This window comes from Larimichthys crocea, chromosome VI (assembly GCF_000972845.2).
Source record: "Larimichthys crocea isolate SSNF chromosome VI, L_crocea_2.0, whole genome shotgun sequence".
Taxonomy (NCBI): Eukaryota; Metazoa; Chordata; class Actinopteri; family Sciaenidae; genus Larimichthys; species Larimichthys crocea.
In genome coordinates this window covers 19281563-19300751 of record NC_040016.1, presented here as the reverse complement: position 1 = coordinate 19300751, position 19189 = coordinate 19281563, and the positions used below count along the sequence as shown (strand labels likewise).

At 41.2% G+C, this 19189-nt stretch overlaps 1 protein-coding gene across 1 annotated transcript; it reads left to right on the top strand.

The window, feature by feature from the left end:
• Window positions 1-238: 238 nt before the first annotated feature.
• LOC104925228 (sortilin) lies at window positions 239-17821 on the top strand. Its single transcript, XM_027279701.1, has 20 exons — window positions 239-673; window positions 5965-6027; window positions 6565-6638; window positions 6739-6841; window positions 6920-7081; window positions 7201-7274; window positions 8728-8777; window positions 8863-8990; window positions 10261-10405; window positions 10590-10745; window positions 11593-11705; window positions 11822-11924; window positions 12006-12174; window positions 12259-12443; window positions 12516-12705; window positions 12794-12910; window positions 13431-13539; window positions 15152-15264; window positions 15358-15484; window positions 15571-17821. The coding sequence occupies exons 1-20, from the start codon at window positions 341-343 to the stop codon at window positions 15583-15585; spliced, it is 2529 nt and encodes an 842-aa protein (XP_027135502.1). The 5' UTR covers window positions 239-340; the 3' UTR covers window positions 15586-17821.
• Window positions 17822-19189: the final 1368 nt, after the last annotated feature.

The following is a 19189-nucleotide window of genomic DNA, read 5'->3' as shown; positions in this document are numbered from 1 at the left end:
ATTCAGGTGTAACAATAACAAATACATCTGAAGCTCTTGGAGAGTAAAAACTGCTCCTGCTGTGGGAGAGAAAAGTTTCTCCTCCAGACTATTTGTTCTGGTTTCTCTTCCGTTTCTCGGAACCATTAAGAAATTCACAGAATAAACTTGATTTAGTTATGCAACTTTTTAAAAAAAACAATAAACTTCTGTTTTTTGCGCAATCTTTCCACCAGAAGGCAGCACAGCACCAGGAAACATCTGACGCGCCTGCAGAGGGAGATGCCTGCTGTCCAATGAGATTGCAGGTTATTCTGGTCCGGACCAATCTTCTGCCGCGGTGGATGGGCCGTCATTGGAGATGCATTTGGTGGTGGTGATGATGAGGGGGGCATGTGGAGCCAAGAAGAGTTGTTGGGGGCACAGGAGTTGCTCGCTGAGTCCAAAGTTGGGCAGTCTCATGGTAAACATGATCCCCGTGTCTTGCATCCTGGCGCTCGGGTTGTTCTCCTCTGCGCTGGGCTCAGATCTCCACCGAGGAGGGAACATGTCAGGTCTGAGGAGGCTGCACAGGGATGAGGAGCCACAAAGTTTGGAGGAGTCGGAGGTGTCGAAGCGCAGCGCAGGACTGAATGAACAGACGTGCGCAAGTCTGCATGGAGTGGAGACAACCCTGCAGAACAACACCCATTCTGTGAGTGACTCATCCAGGCTTCTCCTCACACAGTTTATTATGGTAAAACCTGAAACTCTGCAGAGGTGAGGCAGTCTTTGTTTGTTGGTTTTTGCTGAATCTGTGTGTGTGGTCATTGAGCGCATGGAGCAGCTCATAATGTCCACACTGTAAACAACTTCAGCACACTCCAGAGACATCCTCAACCTCTCAGATCATTGAGATGTCCCGAGGAGACACGAGAAACGCCTCTGCAGTGCATGACTTGTAAACAATTAGTGGATTAACTGATAAATCATTGGAAAAGTCACATTTAAAAACACTCTGATGGTTCAAGCTCATCAAATATTCAAATACTTTCTTTGTCTTAAGAGTACAGTAACTTTAATTGGGTTATATAAATTAAATTTGTTTGTTTTGTCTGCACAACTTTACAAGACCTAAATATATTCAATCGGTTTTCCATTAGAAGAGAGAATGTTTGGAAGTTTTACATGAAAAATTATGAATCAGTTATCCCAAATAGTTGGTGATTCAATTTCTCGTTGATTAATAACACTGCTGATTATAGATCTAATCCAAATCACAGTGATATGAATAGGAAAGAAAATATTGTAAAAGGTGGAACTCTTACAGAATATGGCTGAAATTAAGTATAATATTCACAACTCATAACATAATATAACAGAATATATTCACATTTATGTTTTGATCAGTGTGTAATCACATGAAAATAAGCACCGTTTTGTTTTTATGACCTCAGAATGAACCTTTGAACACTGCGTCTAGATCGGGTCTCGTGCATGGAGAGGGTGAAACGAGAGGTTTGCAATCAGCGACTACGCCGCTAGATGCTACTGAATCCCACAAACTGGCTCTTTTTAAATAATCCGTTGTCGGAACAGATGCTGATTTTATGCATGTGTTGTTATGCTTCTTTTTTAATTGATCTGAATTAATGTAGGTCGTCAGTCTGGGTCAAACCCGTTCTAGACCTGCTGACCGAGTTATCACACTCTGATGGACTGATGATGCAGGCTGGATGCAGAATATATTCATTTATTTGTGTTCTTCAGTCCGGTTACAGGAGCACTCAGGTGCTCGTCTTCATTTTTCAGGGCTAAACTCATCTTAAACCTGATCCTACCTCCCAATAGTCCAAGGCGACACCTTCTGTTATTTTAATACTGAACATATTGTCATAGGAAGCACAACAAGAACAACCCAGATGTCCAGAGGAATGTTCAAGAATAACAACTTGGTCCAAAGCTACAGAGCTCCACAGGACAGTCTTCCTGTTGTATGTGTGTGTGAGTGATGGAAGAAGTGGACGTTACATCATTTTTATGGCTCAGGCACCTGGACCAGCTTTTGAGCATGAAAACGATTTGGCGTGCTCACAGAGAGCAGACTCCTCCCGTCTCCTCTTCTCTTCACCACGTTTTTTTTTTCTTTCTCTCCGCCGGACTTGGTCCGAGCTGCAGGGCTGGATCAGACAAGGTCGTGTGAGCATTTAGATCAGTGGTACACGCTTGTAAACGAGCAGATCCAATAAGTCTAATCTGCTCCTACGCTTTCTTTTTTTTAGGCTATTTTAGAGCGTACACAGGATGTGTTTTATCAGGCTTTGCCTTATTTTTGCATGTTTATCTAAGGTTCATTTAGCTGGCCCTGTTTGATTTACAAACCGGCTTGCTGTTTCTTTTTACTTCTTCTCCTCCTCCTCCTCAGTCAAGCCTGTCCTCTGTCCCCTCTGGCCAAAAAAACATGTTCTGTTTTCAGGGTGAAGCGTAACTGGGTCGCAGCCAGCTGTTTGAGTACCAAGAAAAGCAGCAGAGTTGATGTTCCACATGGTGAGAGAGAGAGAGATGCGGGGAGACAGAGAGTTATGGAAAATATGGGTTTGTTGATGTACAGTGAGAGACATGCAATGAGATCAACAAACTAGTGAAAATAAAGACGCGTTTGTGGAATCTGAAGTAGACTTGAAACATGAAATTTCTCATTTACCGTCAAAGGAAGTGGAGGAATGATAGTATACGTATAATCCACACTCATAAATGACATTTTAAAGGTCCAGTGTGTCAGATTCAGGGGGAATATGTCAGGAATGTAATATAATAATATTCATAACTATGTTTTGGATTTCGTTCCCTTAGAATAAACCTTTTGTATCTACAGACATGTGGGGGGTCCTGTTATGTGAAGTCTGCCATGTTTCTACAGTAGCTGAGAACAGACAAAACTAAACGCTGGTTCTGGATAACGGGTTATGCATTTTTCACATGTTTCACATGTTGACGGTTGCAGTTGCAGCAACTATGCTGTTAGATGCTGACTGAAGTGACTGAAATACAGTTATTATCCTGATGAACGTGTCTACTGAATTTAATGACTTGTCTAAAAACAAAAAATGAATTATCAAATTAATCAATTAAATCATTTCAGCACTGGATTAAAGTTGTGATTGATACATTTTACGAATTAAGCGGTTAATCAACAAATCACTGATAATCTCCTGCTCTGCTTTTTAATTAAATTCATAGTTAATACAACCCAGCTCATGCTCATGCCTCTTGCCTGCAAAACTTGCAGACTGCCCGGCATCAGAGGTCTACACAGCTTCACGGGTCAGATCAGAGCCAAGAGTGTTTGACCTCCTCTTCTGAAGTTTTATGTGTGTAAACACAGCCACAGCAGAAAAGTTTCAAACCCGGAGCAGAGGGAATAAGGAGCTCATTGTTGCCGCCCGTCCTCTGAGAGAAGACTTCACTGTGCTCCCACCCACCAATACTGCGCATTACTGAGTCTGCATGGAGATATTTGTCTGTTTGCCTGTGTGCGACACTCACTTGTGCAGCATTGTTGAAAACTTCACATGCTTGCACACCTTGAATGTCAGAGTTTCATGATCTGAGCTGCAGATGGAGCTTAGAAGAGTCTTTTAAAAGCAGATGTCAACCCTTAAATTCAACATGTGATACAGCATGAGGTCGTGTCTGGTTTGTCCAACCGGGTCAGGCATTTATCTTCAGATTTAGCTGACTAATAAGTATCTTTTCTTCCCTTCACCATCTCTTTCTACCCATCTGTTTTCCCCATCACAGAGCAGGACAGAGTAAACTCCAGCTTTACATCGACTCCCTTTTCCTGTCCCTGCCACATGATCCTGTATTACGCTTCTCTTTAGAGTTGGCTAAAAAACAGCACAGTTTCCACCCAGACGCAGCTTTCTCAGCCTTTAGTTCAGCTGACCTCCTTTTTTAAAATGTTGATTGTTTGGATTCCGGATCAGGTGAACTGTAGCCGGGGCGAGTCAGCGTTTGTCCGGTGATGAGGGTGTCAGGAGGAGCAGACGCTGGTTAGATTTAACGCAGGTGTACACGCAGCTGGCAGAAACATTGGCAAAGGCCTGAAACCTGTTGAAACCTGCAGCGACCTCGACGCCTGTTGTCATTGTGATTTCAAAATGTTTTTTTTTTTTAAATTAGATTACAGGATTTCGGGAGTTTCTGCAGGTTCTTGCATACCCTGAAAGTTCTGCAACCTCCCAGAACGGCAAACACGGCTATTTATTCTAATCTAGTTGAATATTTTATATAATCTTTCAGTGTCATCATCTTTAACAATCACTTGAATGTCATTTGACTTCACTTAAAGGCATAATTAGAGCTCTGGTATTCATAATGTAGTATCCGTCATCTGAAGCCAGAGCTGACAGCTCTCTGTCTGTTTATATTCAGTGTGTAATCAGTCAGTTTAGTAGAAGTCTGGACTTTTAATCAGCACCATCAGCAGTTTCATTGACATAGCCAAAGACAAACACATTAGAAAAACAGTTGTAACCTTCATAATGAAGCACAGATTATCAGACTAAGACAAGGAATTTGTTTAGTTTAATTCTAGAGAGAGAAAAGAAGAAGAGAGAGAGGAGAGACGAAAAGGGAGAATAATGTTCCTGTAACAGGTCTGAATCCAAAACGCTGTGGTTTAATGGTACGAGACTGTTGAGAGGACAGGACACATCCACACTTCACGTTTTTTAAATAGATCAACCATTTAAACAGATGACCGCAGAGGAAGGGAAGAAAATCTGTCAAGCGATCGAGGGGATGAAAGAAAAGATGGATACTGCTGCAAGGGTGTGATGAAATGATTAATGTAGTGGAGAGATGGAAAGTTGTGTTCACACACTTGGACGGCCCGGGGCAGGCCGGTTTCCACTGGACTTATTTACAAAGAGTTTCCAACAGGCAGACCTGGCCCTCCCTCCTCCTGTGGCTTTATAGAGCTGCATGTCGACTCTCCAGGCCTGGGCTCACCTTGTAAACATCTTTGCCCCGACAGAGAGGAGGGTAGAAACCTTCCAAACAATTTGGGCTGTGGCTAAATGTGTTGGTGAAATGACCAAACACTTGAACGTCACTCTGGGTAAATAGACTGGAATGTGCACTTGTGAAATCACTGAGTTATTTATCTCTTAGACTGAGATGTGTGTTAATAACAAAAACATTTTTGAACTCTTTCACTCTGCACCCACTGTATGTGTGTTCTCGCTGTGCTCGGGGCATCAGTAATTGTCTTGTTCTCTGCGCCTCAGCTTTGTCATTTAGGCAGGAATGTAGGTCACACACGCAGAGTGCATCCAAATGGCAGAGTTACTTCGGACAGTAAGGACAATTCATTCTCTCAGCAGCCGTTGACGGAAAACACACATTCTCTTGTGTTGTGTGTGTGTGTGTGTGTGTTTTAGACCAAACTCTGAGAGGCTCGTTATGCCGATGAACGTACAAAACTATAAAATGCCGGTTAATAGAAACGTGGAGTAAAGATGACAGCGCGCTGCATTGTTTTCTCTGAGGCATGCAAAGCAAAAAGCACACGCATAAGAAGCATGCACAGCAGAGAAAATACATTAATCAGTCTGACACATTTAACATGCAACATGCAGGTGCAAGATAGAAGTAAAACTAGAGGCCAGTATTGGTGTGTCACTGATGTTTTGTAAAGGAAAGATGCTTGTGATATTAAAATCGTACTTATAATTATTAATTATATTCTATTTTTGTTTTGATTTGTAGTTATTTGTAATTATTACATTTACTGTTTCAGTGCACTGATGTTATTTTGGACAACAAAGTTTAAGAATAGAAAGTAAAGAGACACCTTTAATTTAAATTTGAATGAAGGTGTCTATTTACTTCTTGCATGTTTGTGTGTGTTTGCTCATCAAATGTTTCAAATAATCCTACACGGTGGTTTCTCATTCATTGTTTTCTAAAATCTCTCTCTTCTCTTTGTTTTTTCCCCAGTTCGTCTTCAAAGTGAGGACTATGGGTTCACTGTCACTGGCCTGGGTGGGAGATGGATCAGGGGTGAGATTTCTTCTTCTTCTCCTTTTGGATTTTCCCTTTCGAATCAGCTGCCTCCATCTAACCTTGTCTTCTGCGTCCTCTTCTCTCACACCAACTACCTTCATGTCCTCTTTCACTGCATCCATAAACCTCCTCTTTGGTCTTCCTCTAGGCCTCCACCTGTCTGGCAGTTCAAAACTCAGCATCCTTCCACCAATATATTCACTATCTCTCCTCTGGACATGTCCGAACCGTCTGGCCTCTCTGACTTTTATCTTCAGAACCTCTAACATGTGCTGTCCCTCTGATGTACTCATTCCTGATCCTATCCATCTTGGTCACTCCCAAAGAGAACCTCAGCATCTTCATCTCTGCTACCTCCAGCTCTGCCTCCTGTCTTTTCCTCAGTGGCATTTTCTCTAGACCAAACAACATCAACGCTGGTCTCACCACAGTTTTGTACACAGGGGTGAGATTTCGATAACCAAAAAAAAAAAAAAAGAAAGTCCAAGAGAGACGAGGGATTGTTGTTGTGTAATCCCTGCTCTCGTCTCCCAGGTGCTGCTGGTCTTGACGACATTTCAGGTGCCGCCGTTCCTGATGCGCTTCGGCCAGTCTAACCTGTACAGGAGGTGAGAAATGCCCCCGGTGGTCGATTGTCGCACACCGAGTAGTAATGGAGTAGTTATTTGTCATGGGTGTGGTCTAACTGCAACTTTGTCACTGCGTCAGTGAAGACTATGGGAAGACGTTCAAAGATGTGACTCACCTGATCAACCACACCTTCATCCAGACCGAGTTCGGCATCGCCATCAGCCCTGACCACTCTGGCAAGGTGAGCCTGTTATCCGAGTGGTACATATACAACATGAACGGTCTTCTCTGACAGCTCCTGTCTGTGTTTGTTTGTCAGGTGATGCTCACAGGTGACGTGTCAGAAGTCGATGGCTACAGACTGTTTCGCTCACAGGACTTTGGCATGACCTTCGTTCCCACTGACCTGCCGTTCGATCCGCTCATTCAGATGCTGTACAACCCTGGAGACAGCAACACACTTGTGACGCTCAGTATCAAGGTACCAAACTAAACTGGACCCTCTCACCACTCTTAATTGGGTTCTGGATTTCTACTCCAAGCTCCTAAATCCTCGATTAGGCTTTAACTTTTTTAACTAACTGAGCCTTTTCCCTCCAGTTGGACCTGTGGCTGTCTGAAGACTTTGGCGCCACCTGGAGGAAGATCCATGACAGTGTTTGTTTGGTCCGATGGTGAGAATCATCCCCCACTCATTTAAAAAAAATAAAGTCTAAACACACAATACAAGTGGTGCTAAATATGCAGCAGATGACATGATAAGAAACAAACAACATTACAACAGACAAACATCAGGGACTGTAAGAAAACCGTTGAGGTTGGGGAGGGGTACTTTCCCCTTGACCGCTGTAATTTCAAGCTAAAGATGTTGATAGTATCCAAGTTGCACAAGCGTAAATAAGCACTTGCCAAAATTATTCTTAACTTAACAAGTGGTGTGCTTCATTTACCCAGCATTCCTGCTCTCTATATTTGAACCGTGTACTGAGAAATAGTTATTAAACATGCATGATATTATAGGATATCTCTTTGTTATGATCCAGAATAAAGAGAAGGTTGGCTTGTGTAAAAATTGTGCACTCTTTAATGAGATAATCCCTAACCGTAAAAAATCACATCTACTGTTTCTACTGTGCTATTATGTCCTGATACAGAGACATGATTGTTGTACACATCAGGAATAAATCTCTCTAGATGAGGATGAAGTGAAATATTTATCTGGAGTATGTAAAAATCCCCAAAAAAATAGACGACATTCCCTTTAACAAAATATACAGCCCTCCCTTTCTTTGGCTCCATCCTCCCTAATAATTTCCATACAGTCCCTGAATAGATGAATACTCCTTTTTGCATACATTTAACATAACGTCTAGCAGACTACGTACCTTCAGCATCCTTTTATATGTCAGCCGTCTGTGTGTGATTTGATTTAGTGTGAATGGAAGTTGTTAAAAGGGACATAAGACACTGTCCATCGCTGACAGGGTGTGAAACAGCTTTGTCCATGTTTGTTTCCATACAGCTTTCATGTGCATCTTGGTATAACAGGACTGTGTGTGTGTGTTAGTGTGTGTGTGTGTGTTCTTTGTCCATTGTTGTTATTCCAGCTGTCTTTCTCACCACAGTTTGGATCACTCTCCCGACTCTAGTTTCCTTTGGACACCAGAGTTCACATGAGGTTGCGGTGTCAGCCCGCGGTTGTTAGCGCTGTGGGAACATTGCGATAGCTCTGCGTGACCACAGCTGTCATTTAGGCCCCAATTTAAATTGACTGCAGAGCAAGGGCGCTGAGACTGCTGCTGTCAGAGTGAATCATGAGTCAGCAACGACATTCTTATTCAGCCCACAGTCCTTGAAGCAGCAGAATCTTTGCAGTGTGAAAACCTTCGTCCCCTTTGGCAGAGAACAAAACCAGAGAGACTTGGAGTGCCGCCCGGGGGTCGGTGTGCGCCTCGCTCACACAGCACTTAGAAGAAACCACGACCATAATCTGTGATCTCTACAAATTCCAAAAGTGGATTTACATTTGAACTCAGACAACTCTCAGATGTTCAAAAAAAAAATGTGCGCACAATTAGATCTTTCCAGATTCCTTCCTTCACTGTTTCTCTTTTCTCTCGTGTACAGGGGTCCAAAGAACAGCATCTACTTCACAACAAACTACAATGGATCATGCAGTAAGTGAAGAGAATAGGCTCCCACATATACATATATGTGTATAAAATGACCAAATACATTGAGTAACTTCTTCCTCTCTGTTAGATGACAGAGGAATGTTGGAGTTAAGGAAGACAACAGACTATGGTCGAAGTTTCCAGACCATTGCAACAAGAGTTTACTCCTTTGTGCTTGGAGGGCGCTTTGTCTTCGCTTCTATCATGACGGGCACGGTAAGAGTGTGTGTGTGAATCTTTATAGATGATAAAGGTAATAATATTTTGGTACTCAGAAACGTTCCCTCCCTGCATTTCTAAGATAAAATGCTCAAGTTTACCCGGATTACAAAAAACATATTTTCTCACTTATCCAGCCATTCAAATAGTTTTGACCTCATTCATACCTGGCAGTAGCACGAGTTGTGTATCCTGATATCCTACGTGGATAAGTAAAAACACATGTTAGTGCCAGCTGTAAATGCATGCAGTATGCATTGTGATCAAAAGGTGATCGGATGAGCCAGACCACATATGGGTGTTGGTTTGGCTCGTATTGTGATCAGATCTCAGCCAGGTATGAAAGCAATCCGTACAACGTGAACCGCAATCCTGTGGACGGCGGCTGGCTTTAAGATGCAAGGCGAAAGCTGCATTTAGAGGCCGTAGCAAGTAAGTGCATGCTCCCTGTCCAAACGTGATTTTAAAAATGAGCGTTGCTTTTCATGACCTGAGACGAACCGTGCAAGTCCACCAGACACACATAACGGCATATTGAGATGTACTGAGATGTGAGAATTGGAAACTTTCCATGGGAATTAATAGGAATTTATAGGAGTTATGGAAATTGGGGGCTATAGCTTATTTAGCATGTAACTTATCAGCTAGCTATCTACTGTATGAATACATTTGCAAGTTAAACATTAATACCATACGTCAAATATATTTACCCCCCGAATATCATCAACACTTACTTCACTTTATGTCGTCCACGGGCTCAAATGTGTGGCTTCATTACTCTCTGTGTGCTCTGGGCTCTAAAGTGTGGCCCAGGTTGTAGAAACCATCTGTGCATGTGACGAAGGAATAGCAGATATTCAAGTGTACTTGCATGAAATCTGGTTGTTTTAGTCAAAAAAATATAGTTTCCCCAACTGTATATAAGTTCCCTGTTAAAGGTCAACCTTCAGTTTTGTAAATTCCCGGTTTATTCCCAGTTATTTCCATAAATTCCCATGGAAAGTTTCCCATTTTGTGTGTCATTGTCCAGACATTTACTAGTACATGTTAATAGTATGTATATGCTTATGTTTCATATCATGCAGGGAAAAGAAGTTGCTGACCCTTTAACATCCACCTCTTGGAAATATTCTGGAAGTTAATAAGCTGCATCTCTAACATGTTCATGCGTTCCATATATAGTAAATAAAGTAATGAACGTACAGTAGACACATACATAGAGTTATCACAACTCTATCTTCTAATCATTATGTTTGTGTGTGTTTAGGGTACAGAGCGCATGATCCATGTGTCGGTAGACGGAGGTGAGGTGTGGAACATGGCTCAGCTTCCCACAGTCAACCACGAGCAGTTCTACTCCATCCTGTCAGCCAATCAGGACATGATATTCATGCATGTGGATGACCCCGGAGGTCAGAGCCAGTGAGGATGCAGATAGTAATGATTGATGTGGATGAAGATGATGTTGACAGTGTTGAAGTTATAGATGATGCTAATGATTAATGACAATGTTGATAACAGAGAATCGAGCACAGAGAAAAAAAGATACTGAAGCTGAAGTCGCTCTGTGTTTTTCGTGTGTGCTGTGTCGGACAGACTCCGGTGTTGGAACCATCTACGTGTCAGACGACAGAGGAGCCGTGTTCTCCAAGTCTCTGGAGCGCCACCTTTACACGACTACAGGAAGTGACACTGACTTCACCGTCATTTCTTCACTCAGAGGCGTCTACATGACCAGCGTACTCACAGAGGGTGGGTCAACACACACTGTTCAGTATGTACTGACGTGTTTAAGAGGAATCTTATGGTTGGCATCGTATTGTTGCATGGTAACGCAGATACAAGGAGGCAGCAGGTGCTTTTCCTGCATGTACAATACTGTGGGGAAACACCAGCATCCAATCATGAGAACATCAGTAAAGTTTGTATTTTATTGTCTGCCATCTATGAGCTAAACATGCAAAATATATATATATTTCTTTTATTATTCATTTATTTAAAAGGGACAGTGCATATTAATAAAGATTTACATGTAAATATGCCGGTTTATAGCCACAGGCGAATTTCCAACCGTAGTCCCTTGGCAGGTTGATGTTAAAAAAGAGGAAAAGAAGGACGGAAAAAACTCAGCAAAAGAAAACAGACGAGAGGAAAAGAAAAAAGAACAACAGACATTACTACAAACAGGGACATTGCACATTAACCCAGAATTGTATAAAGATTTGTATAGTAATAAAAGTTTCACAAAAGCCCGATGTGATTGCAAATCTGACTAGATCGAAGCCACACCTTCAAATGTCCCTTGAATGTTAATATACTGGGACTCTCTCTAATTGAGGTGGGTAGGCTGTAACACAGTATACTACCTTTATGTGAAAGGACATTTTGGCCAAATGTAGTTCGTCGAAGAGGAACCTCACAGTCGCCTCTGGTGACTCGAGTAGTGGAGTGGCTGACTACCCTCAGTTTAATATTATCATTTAGTGGCGGCGGTGCCAGTCCATGAAGGACTTTAAACATCAGACAAGCTAGATATATCTAAATATATAAAATATCCGCCGGGATCCTTCGTTTGGGATTCATCGCGTTCTTTTTGCAGATGGTGCGGTGGAGACGGTGATCACTTTTGACCAAGGAGCCAGATGGCAGACGCTGCGCAGACCTCAGAACGGTCACTGTGACGCTGAGACCTCTACGAACAGGCCTAACAGAGTGAGAGATTTATTATCAACATGTGTTTTTCAGTGATTAGTCTTAATATTCACGAGTGTTTGCAGTGAACGTGAGACTTAGTACCAACGTTACACTCATTTTTGTGTCTCTAACAGTGCAGGCTTCACATCCACGCCGCTTATAGCACCACCATGAAGATGAACGTCCCCATGCTGCCTCTCTCACAGTCCAACGCCGTAGGCCTCATTCTGGCCCATGGTAAAAACAAAAAACAAAAACAGAAATCATTTCACTGCATGGTTTAACATCCATTAACGCTGGTGCCCTCTATTTCTCCAGGCAGCGTCGGGGACGCAGAGTCCGCTCTCTCCCCTGACGTGTATGTGTCTGACGACGGCGGATACTCATGGCTGTTCGCTCTCAAGGGGCCTCATCATTATGCTATACTGGACTCTGGAGGGCTGCTGGTGGCTATGGAGCACACCCATTCAACTGTCAACCAGATTAAGTGAATATAACCGAGTACACTAAATCATTTGTTTATTGTAGTTTTGTAGTTTTTCGCCTCATTCGTCCCCATTTCGCCGCTCAGGTTTTCCACGGACGAGGGGCAGTGCTGGCATACGTATAACTTCACCAACGACCCGCTTCACTTCAGCGGCATGGACAGCGAGCCCGGCTCTCGCTCCATGAACATCAGCCTGTGGGGCTACAGGAACGATTTCAGCAAATGGGTGGTGATCACCATAGACTTCAGGAAGCTCCTCACCAGAGACTGTGAGTGCATCGGAGGATGTGGGTGGCGACTGGTGGGTGTGACAGGAAGTACTGACGTGTATGTATGTGTAGGTACTGAGGGGGACTATATACAGTGGCTGGCTCACTCTGCAGACCCCACTGGATCTAATGATGGCTGCGTGCTGGGCTACAAAGAGACCTTCTTACGCCTGAGGAAAGACACCGTCTGCTGGAACGGGAGGGACTATGCTGTCACTAAGAAGCTGTCCCCCTGTCCGTGTACGGTGGATGATTATCACTGGTATGTCGTTGTTGTGAAATAGATTGAATCTGTTTGTCTCAGCAAATTTGACAGAATACGCCATACTAGTTTCTCCTGTGTCTCACAGTGACTTTGGATATTACCGTCCAGAGAACAGCTCAGAGTGTGTGGAGCAGGAGGAGATGAAGAGCCGTCCTCTGGAGTTCTGTTTAAATGGGACCACCGAACAGCTACAGACCAGCGGGTGAGGATGCTTGTTTGTATATTTTCTGCATGCTGTTGTTTTTGGACAGTGTTCTTTAAAGGGTCTGAACTTCGAAACCTCATTTGCCATTGCCATCTTGTCTGTTGACCTGCTAAAGGTTCGTTTCTCCAAAAAGCTGTGGTAACATGGGATACATCCATAAGCCAGTGCTAAATCGAGTTTGTGCAAAATAGATAAAGTGTCTGCATGTTTCTGATAATGTAGGTTACAAGTCATTTCAAATGTTTTCTTGGGATCCTGCACGAAGCCATTGTTCTGTGAGGATGTAGTTCAAGAATAACTAAGAAAATACAGGAAACGTGATCAAAGGCTTTCTAAGTTTTGTCAAAGGTCAAAGTAAACATGGAAACATGTGGTCTGTTGCAGCCTAATTCATTAAAGGGGTTAGTATTTTTTTTATCGCTGTGGATCTTGTGCCTCTAAGTCTCCTTCCATTAGTGTTGGCCAACACTGTGTCCTTTTCAAGGACTCGCCTTTCATGTCTCTTCTTACATTTAAGCTACCGGAAGATTCCAGGCGACCAGTGTGAGGGAGGTTTCCAGCCAGACAGGAAGGAGACAGACCTGAGGAGGATGTGCACCAGTAACGCCCTTCATCCAAATTCTCTGGTCAGTTCTGCTCATCCAAAAAAAAACAAAAAAACGACTGCGTGGGAACATTATCTACCTGACTGACTTCATATCAGGGGAACCTTTGATCTTCACTGTGGTCAGCACTGAAGCTGTGGATGGAATTTTCTATCCTTAGGCTACACATGGTCACGTGTGGGTCCTTGGCAGTATTAATTGTTTGTCTTTGACTAGGTGCCACCATATCTCAACACAGTGGTGGCCAGGGTCGAAGAGACCTATTTCTGCCTTCATAGACATAATAGATAGCTGCCGTTGACGTACCAATCTGTGTAAACAGACTAGAATATGTATAACACCTCCATGGGTAAAGACATTCTCTTTGACTAATTCTGGGCGTGTAGTATTTGTGGTGTTATCTTGGGGTTTAAAGTCGATCCAGCAGCATGACTGGGGTAGAATGTGAGACCGACTCAGGCACTTCTGATGAACTTTGAGAGTGTCTCTAATTCTCCTTGGGCCAAGTGTCAATAAATAATACATCAAAAGACATCAGAGGCTCCTGCACACTTTCTTCCCTCCTGACCGCACCATTGACCTTTGACTTCAGCAATTTCTCCACAACAGATGGGTTATCGAGTAGCAGTGTGACATGAGCAAAGTTCACAACCAAATTCTGGAAAATCTAATGAAGTCAATGTTTCCATCCGCTGTAGTTATGCAAACATTGATGTTGATAATTGGTGGTGATAATTCTCTCTTCCAAACATTTGCAGCAGAAGATGATGCGACAAGAAGACGTGATGGAAAGATAGAAATGTGGCATTGCTGTTTGTTTTGGGTTGTTGGGGAAGGTTACAGTGGATGTTTAAGTTACATCTTTACACGATTCATGACATTTCCATTGCACTTACACATTTCGCTTTTATCGATGCGACAACCTTTGCACCTCAGCCAGGCATAAAAAGGTTCCACAATTGTTGTGGAGAAACTGCTGAAGTCAAAGGTCAATGGTGAGGTCAGGAAGGAAGAAAGTGTTCAGGAGCCTCTGATGTCTTATGCTGTATTATTTATTGACACTTGGCCCAAGGAGAATTAGAGACACTCTCAAAGTTCATCAGAAGTGCCTGAGTCGGTCTCACATTCTGCCCAACTCATCCTGGTGGATCGACTTTAAACCCCAAGATAACACCACAAATACTACACGCCCAGAATTAGTCAAAGAGAATGTCTTTACTCATGGAGGTGTTATTGTCAGCATATTCTAGTCTGGAGACACAGATGTCTGTTTACGCAGATTGGAACGTCAACGTCCAGCTATCTATTATGTCTAGGAAGGCAGCAACAGGTCTCTTCAACTCTGGCCACCACAGTGTTGAGATAGACTGGCACCTACAAGCAAAGCCAAACAACTAATACTGCCGAGGACCTCAAGGCCCACACGTGACCTTGTGTAACCTAAGGATAGAAAATTCCATAACACCCATGACCTGAGCTATTATCAATTATTTTCCTTTCCAAGCTGAAATATTCAGGTTCCTGCTCAAATAATAACAGCCAGCGACCTCTAATATAATTTCTAATTTCCTGAGCTTGTGTATGTTTTGTTTTGTTGTTTTTTTAAGCCCTTTATTTCTGTAATCCTTAACAGACTGAAAGCAGCTCACCGAACACTGCTGTCATAGTGATGGTTGTCATAGCAATCCTTCTGATAAGCGCGGTCACAGGCGTTTGGCTGGTTAAGAAGTATGTCTGCGGAGGACGGTATGTTAACTATGTTTCATCTTTACACACACAGATAAACTGTACATACTGTATTTCAGCTCGGATTCAAATATGAATTTATGTCCTCACCAGGTTCCTTGTGCACCGATACTCTGTTATGAGAGAACACGTTGAGGCTAATAAAATAGAAGGAGTCGATGATGTTGACACTCACTACATGGAGACAGGAAAAACACAGTACAACGAAGACTCAGATCAGGTATCTGTTACCATGTAGAAGGCCCTATTCCTAGTTAAACTTTGTGATTATCTATTAACTAACTTGCATTGTTTGTGTCCCCACAGGACCTCTTAGAATAAGGTGGACGTCCCTCCTCCCTCCCCAACTCTTCAAGACAAAATTTAACACAGTCTTTCATGATGCCTGGCCACTCCTGTTGTGTCGCCTACAAAAAAAAAAAGAAAAAAGAAGATGAGCCGGTGGTTTTAGGGAGGGGGATAAAAACCCAGTGCCGAACAGAAAAAAAGCCTCCCGATCCCTGGAGAGCTTTTGTTGTTTCTGTCACAGAGAGTTCTGTGAAGACAATTTTGAGTCTGTTGTGCTGTGTATGTGTCCTTCCAGGCCGACCTGAGAAAAGATTCATAACGTGATGCACTGCAGAAGTCACCACACGGAGTTTACGAGTTGGATATATAGAAAATGTTATATAGAGGTATGGTAAAGCCAAGCAGCAGAACACACGAAGTAATAATCAGTATTTTAGCTCAGCGATTATGTTTGTTGTCAATTAAGTAATTTTTGTACTCAGTAAATTTAACACGGCGGCCTCTTTAACGTTCATTTTATCAGTTTCAGCAGTCACTAAAATTAGACACAAATTGTCACAAGTTCAAGTTTCCATTTTAACAGCAACTACTGAGAGCAGTACTGTCTTCTTTAAAGCTACTAGTCACTATTTTTTTATTATGGTGTTTCTGTTTTTACTAAACTCACTTTGTGGTTTTACAGGTAAAAAAAAAAAGATCAGGTGATGCACTTAAGAAACTTTAGATATGAAACTTTCAGTAAACTATAATGGCTTTTGTTATATAACAGCAATAATTATTTAATAGAGACTGTTTGTTTTTTTACTTAATGCCACTTTTACCTTTTTAAAAATAGTTACAAATTAAAAATACATTTTGAAAAACATTTTGTTTTTACCGTTTGTTATTATTAAATATTTTTAAATTGATAGATGAGTCAGACATAAATGTAATAGTGACATAAAGATGAGCACAAAGACGGTTTCTATTAAAAATACATGCGTTATTAGTAAAAGCCAGATGCCAAAGCCAGATGAACTTGTAACAGCTACCAGATATATTAAATAACAAGAAGAACAATAAAGAAACAAATGTCTTGAATTTTTTAGTGCATCATGAAACTGTTGGAATAAATGTTAAAAGGGTCTACCGTTGTTGTTAAGACATAAAATGTATTTTTTTTTTTTTTTATACAGTGCAGCTTCATACAACCAATCTCTTCTGCTCCCCTGTATGTGTGGTGAAAATGAAAGACTTGAATAATTGCCAAAGCACTTTTTATTGTTTAGTTTTCTAATTTTAGAGGTGAGGTTTCAGAGGTGAGACCTAACCTTAAGCCCAGTATGAAGGTAATGTTAACCCAAACCCTTTACTTGAACGTTCTGATATTCTTTGTTCCATGGGATGCACCAATATGTTGCTGTTGTGTTTGTTTTGTTTTTTGTTGTTGTTGTTTTTTTTTATTTTTGTCAGCCAATACCGATATGCATGTGTCTAATCATCTCAATGCAAGTGCAGGCATAATCATCAACATAATGTGGCTAGAGAAAAATAGTCACAATAGTCATATTTAGCTGTTTATACAGCTAAATATGAGCAAAGAAGAAGCTACTATAAGCCAGTATTGATAGTCTTCTGATGTATTGGTGCATCCTAACTTAATAACTTCACAGGTGTTGCAAAATATCCACATTAACAGGACTAATTTATCAGATTCATTTGTCTGATAAACAGTGCAAACTTTTATTAAATTAATTGAGCTATATCTTTTTCCCAGCAGACACTCTGTGTTACATGAATTGTTTAGACGGGATGTCGGCTGGCTACCATTTCCATTATCTGCGATGTAAGAGCTGTAACATTTGACACACGCGTTGGCTTAAGGCCAATGCTTGTTTTTCTTCAGTAGAGTCAATAATTTTCCCAGCGAATAAGCTATTGTAATAAGCTGGCCTAATATAGAGGCATATTCTCAAGGACTGTTGGGTGGACATATGTCGGATAGGAAAGCAACTTTATATGCTTGATTCTTCTTTATTTACACAACTGTCAGTAAGAACAAACCCAGACATTGCACTGTATCTACAGATCTGTGAAGAAGTTGCATTTGTGCCTCTGTGTTTGTAAAGTTAGGGCCACAAGTTGTGATCTTCATTCCAACTTATTTTCTTTTACCTTTTTGCTAGAATGTCAGGGATGAGTATCTCTGAATGAAACTATTATGTAGCACAGATGTTTTATAACAATGTTTGCATTTATTGAATGAAATAACACTTTCTCGTTTACATCAGTTGTTGTGTTTGTGTTCTGTTGATGCACCATTTCTACAAATGAGATAATTATTCAGAATCCTGCAATTTAAAAAAAAGTGTGTTATATTGGAAAATATAATTAATATTGGAAAATCCAGGAAAAGGGGAGACATTTATATAAACTACAAGATGAAGTAGGAGAGGTGGGGTGTTGTGGAGGTAGCAGAGTGGAACAGGTGACCATGAGCAGACTAAGAATAGGGCACAGTAGATTAAATAGCACACTCAGCATATTAGGAAAACATCCAACTGGTCTATGTAGCTGTGGGGAGAGAGAGACAGAGACAGAGTGTGTGATTGTTGATTGTCAGGGATATGAAAGGGAGAGGGAAGAGATGATGGCAGGGTTGCGGAGGACAGGAACAGTGGAGAGTGTTTTCAAAAGTATAATAGAATGTGGGAGATGTAGAGAAGGGAGGAAAATCTTAATGGGATATCTTGTTTTAACTGGGTTAATTAAAAGAAATTTAAAAAAAAGGAAAAGGGAAAAAGGAAGTAGTAAACAAGTAAAGTCCAGAAGAGGGCAGTAAATGCAACATTAAGTAAATTACAGTTTAATTTGAATAACTGATATGCTAATTGTTATTTATGATTTAAGTGAATTTAATTAAGTATAATGAAACTTTATGTAGATGGTTTGAGATGCTAACTTGGATTACTTTGATGAAGAATCAAGAAACTTTGAGTAAAAAATATTTACTGTTTATTTATTTATTTGAGACTAATGAATGTCTTTTCTGTTTTTGAAGGTTATCAACCTATTCTACTCTATTCTATTCAATCCCACCATTTATTTTATGCCATCAGACTCATCGTTAAAGAAATAAAAAAGGAAGAATAAGTTGATCTGAGTTGTCCTTTGCAAGGACTACAAGGTTGATGAAGCTTTTTTTAAAGAGCCGACACTTCTTGGAGTCAAGTTATCTGACTCCCTAAAAAAACTGAACTTCCCATCACTAGATCAGAGATTTGAAGCCTTGTTTTTTATTTGTATTATATATTTTTATTAGAATTTTTTTAAAGACAAGTTACAAAAAACAGACACAGAAAAGAAACATTTTAGCACTTAAACAAGTACTTAAACAGAGATGGTAAAGGTAGATGGCACTCCAGTGTTATATTTGTCAAGGTGAGCCAGAAATGGCTGCCATATATCCGAAAATCTATATTTAAGATTGTCCTATCATGCCAAACTTTCTCCATATGCAGTATACTAATGAGCTCACTTAACCAGATCTTAAACTGAGGCACAGGATCTGACTTCCAGAGTTTTAAAATCATTTTCTTTGCAATTACCATCCCTTTTCAAGTTTGGGCAGAGTTGTGGTTCCAAAAAACACACAGAA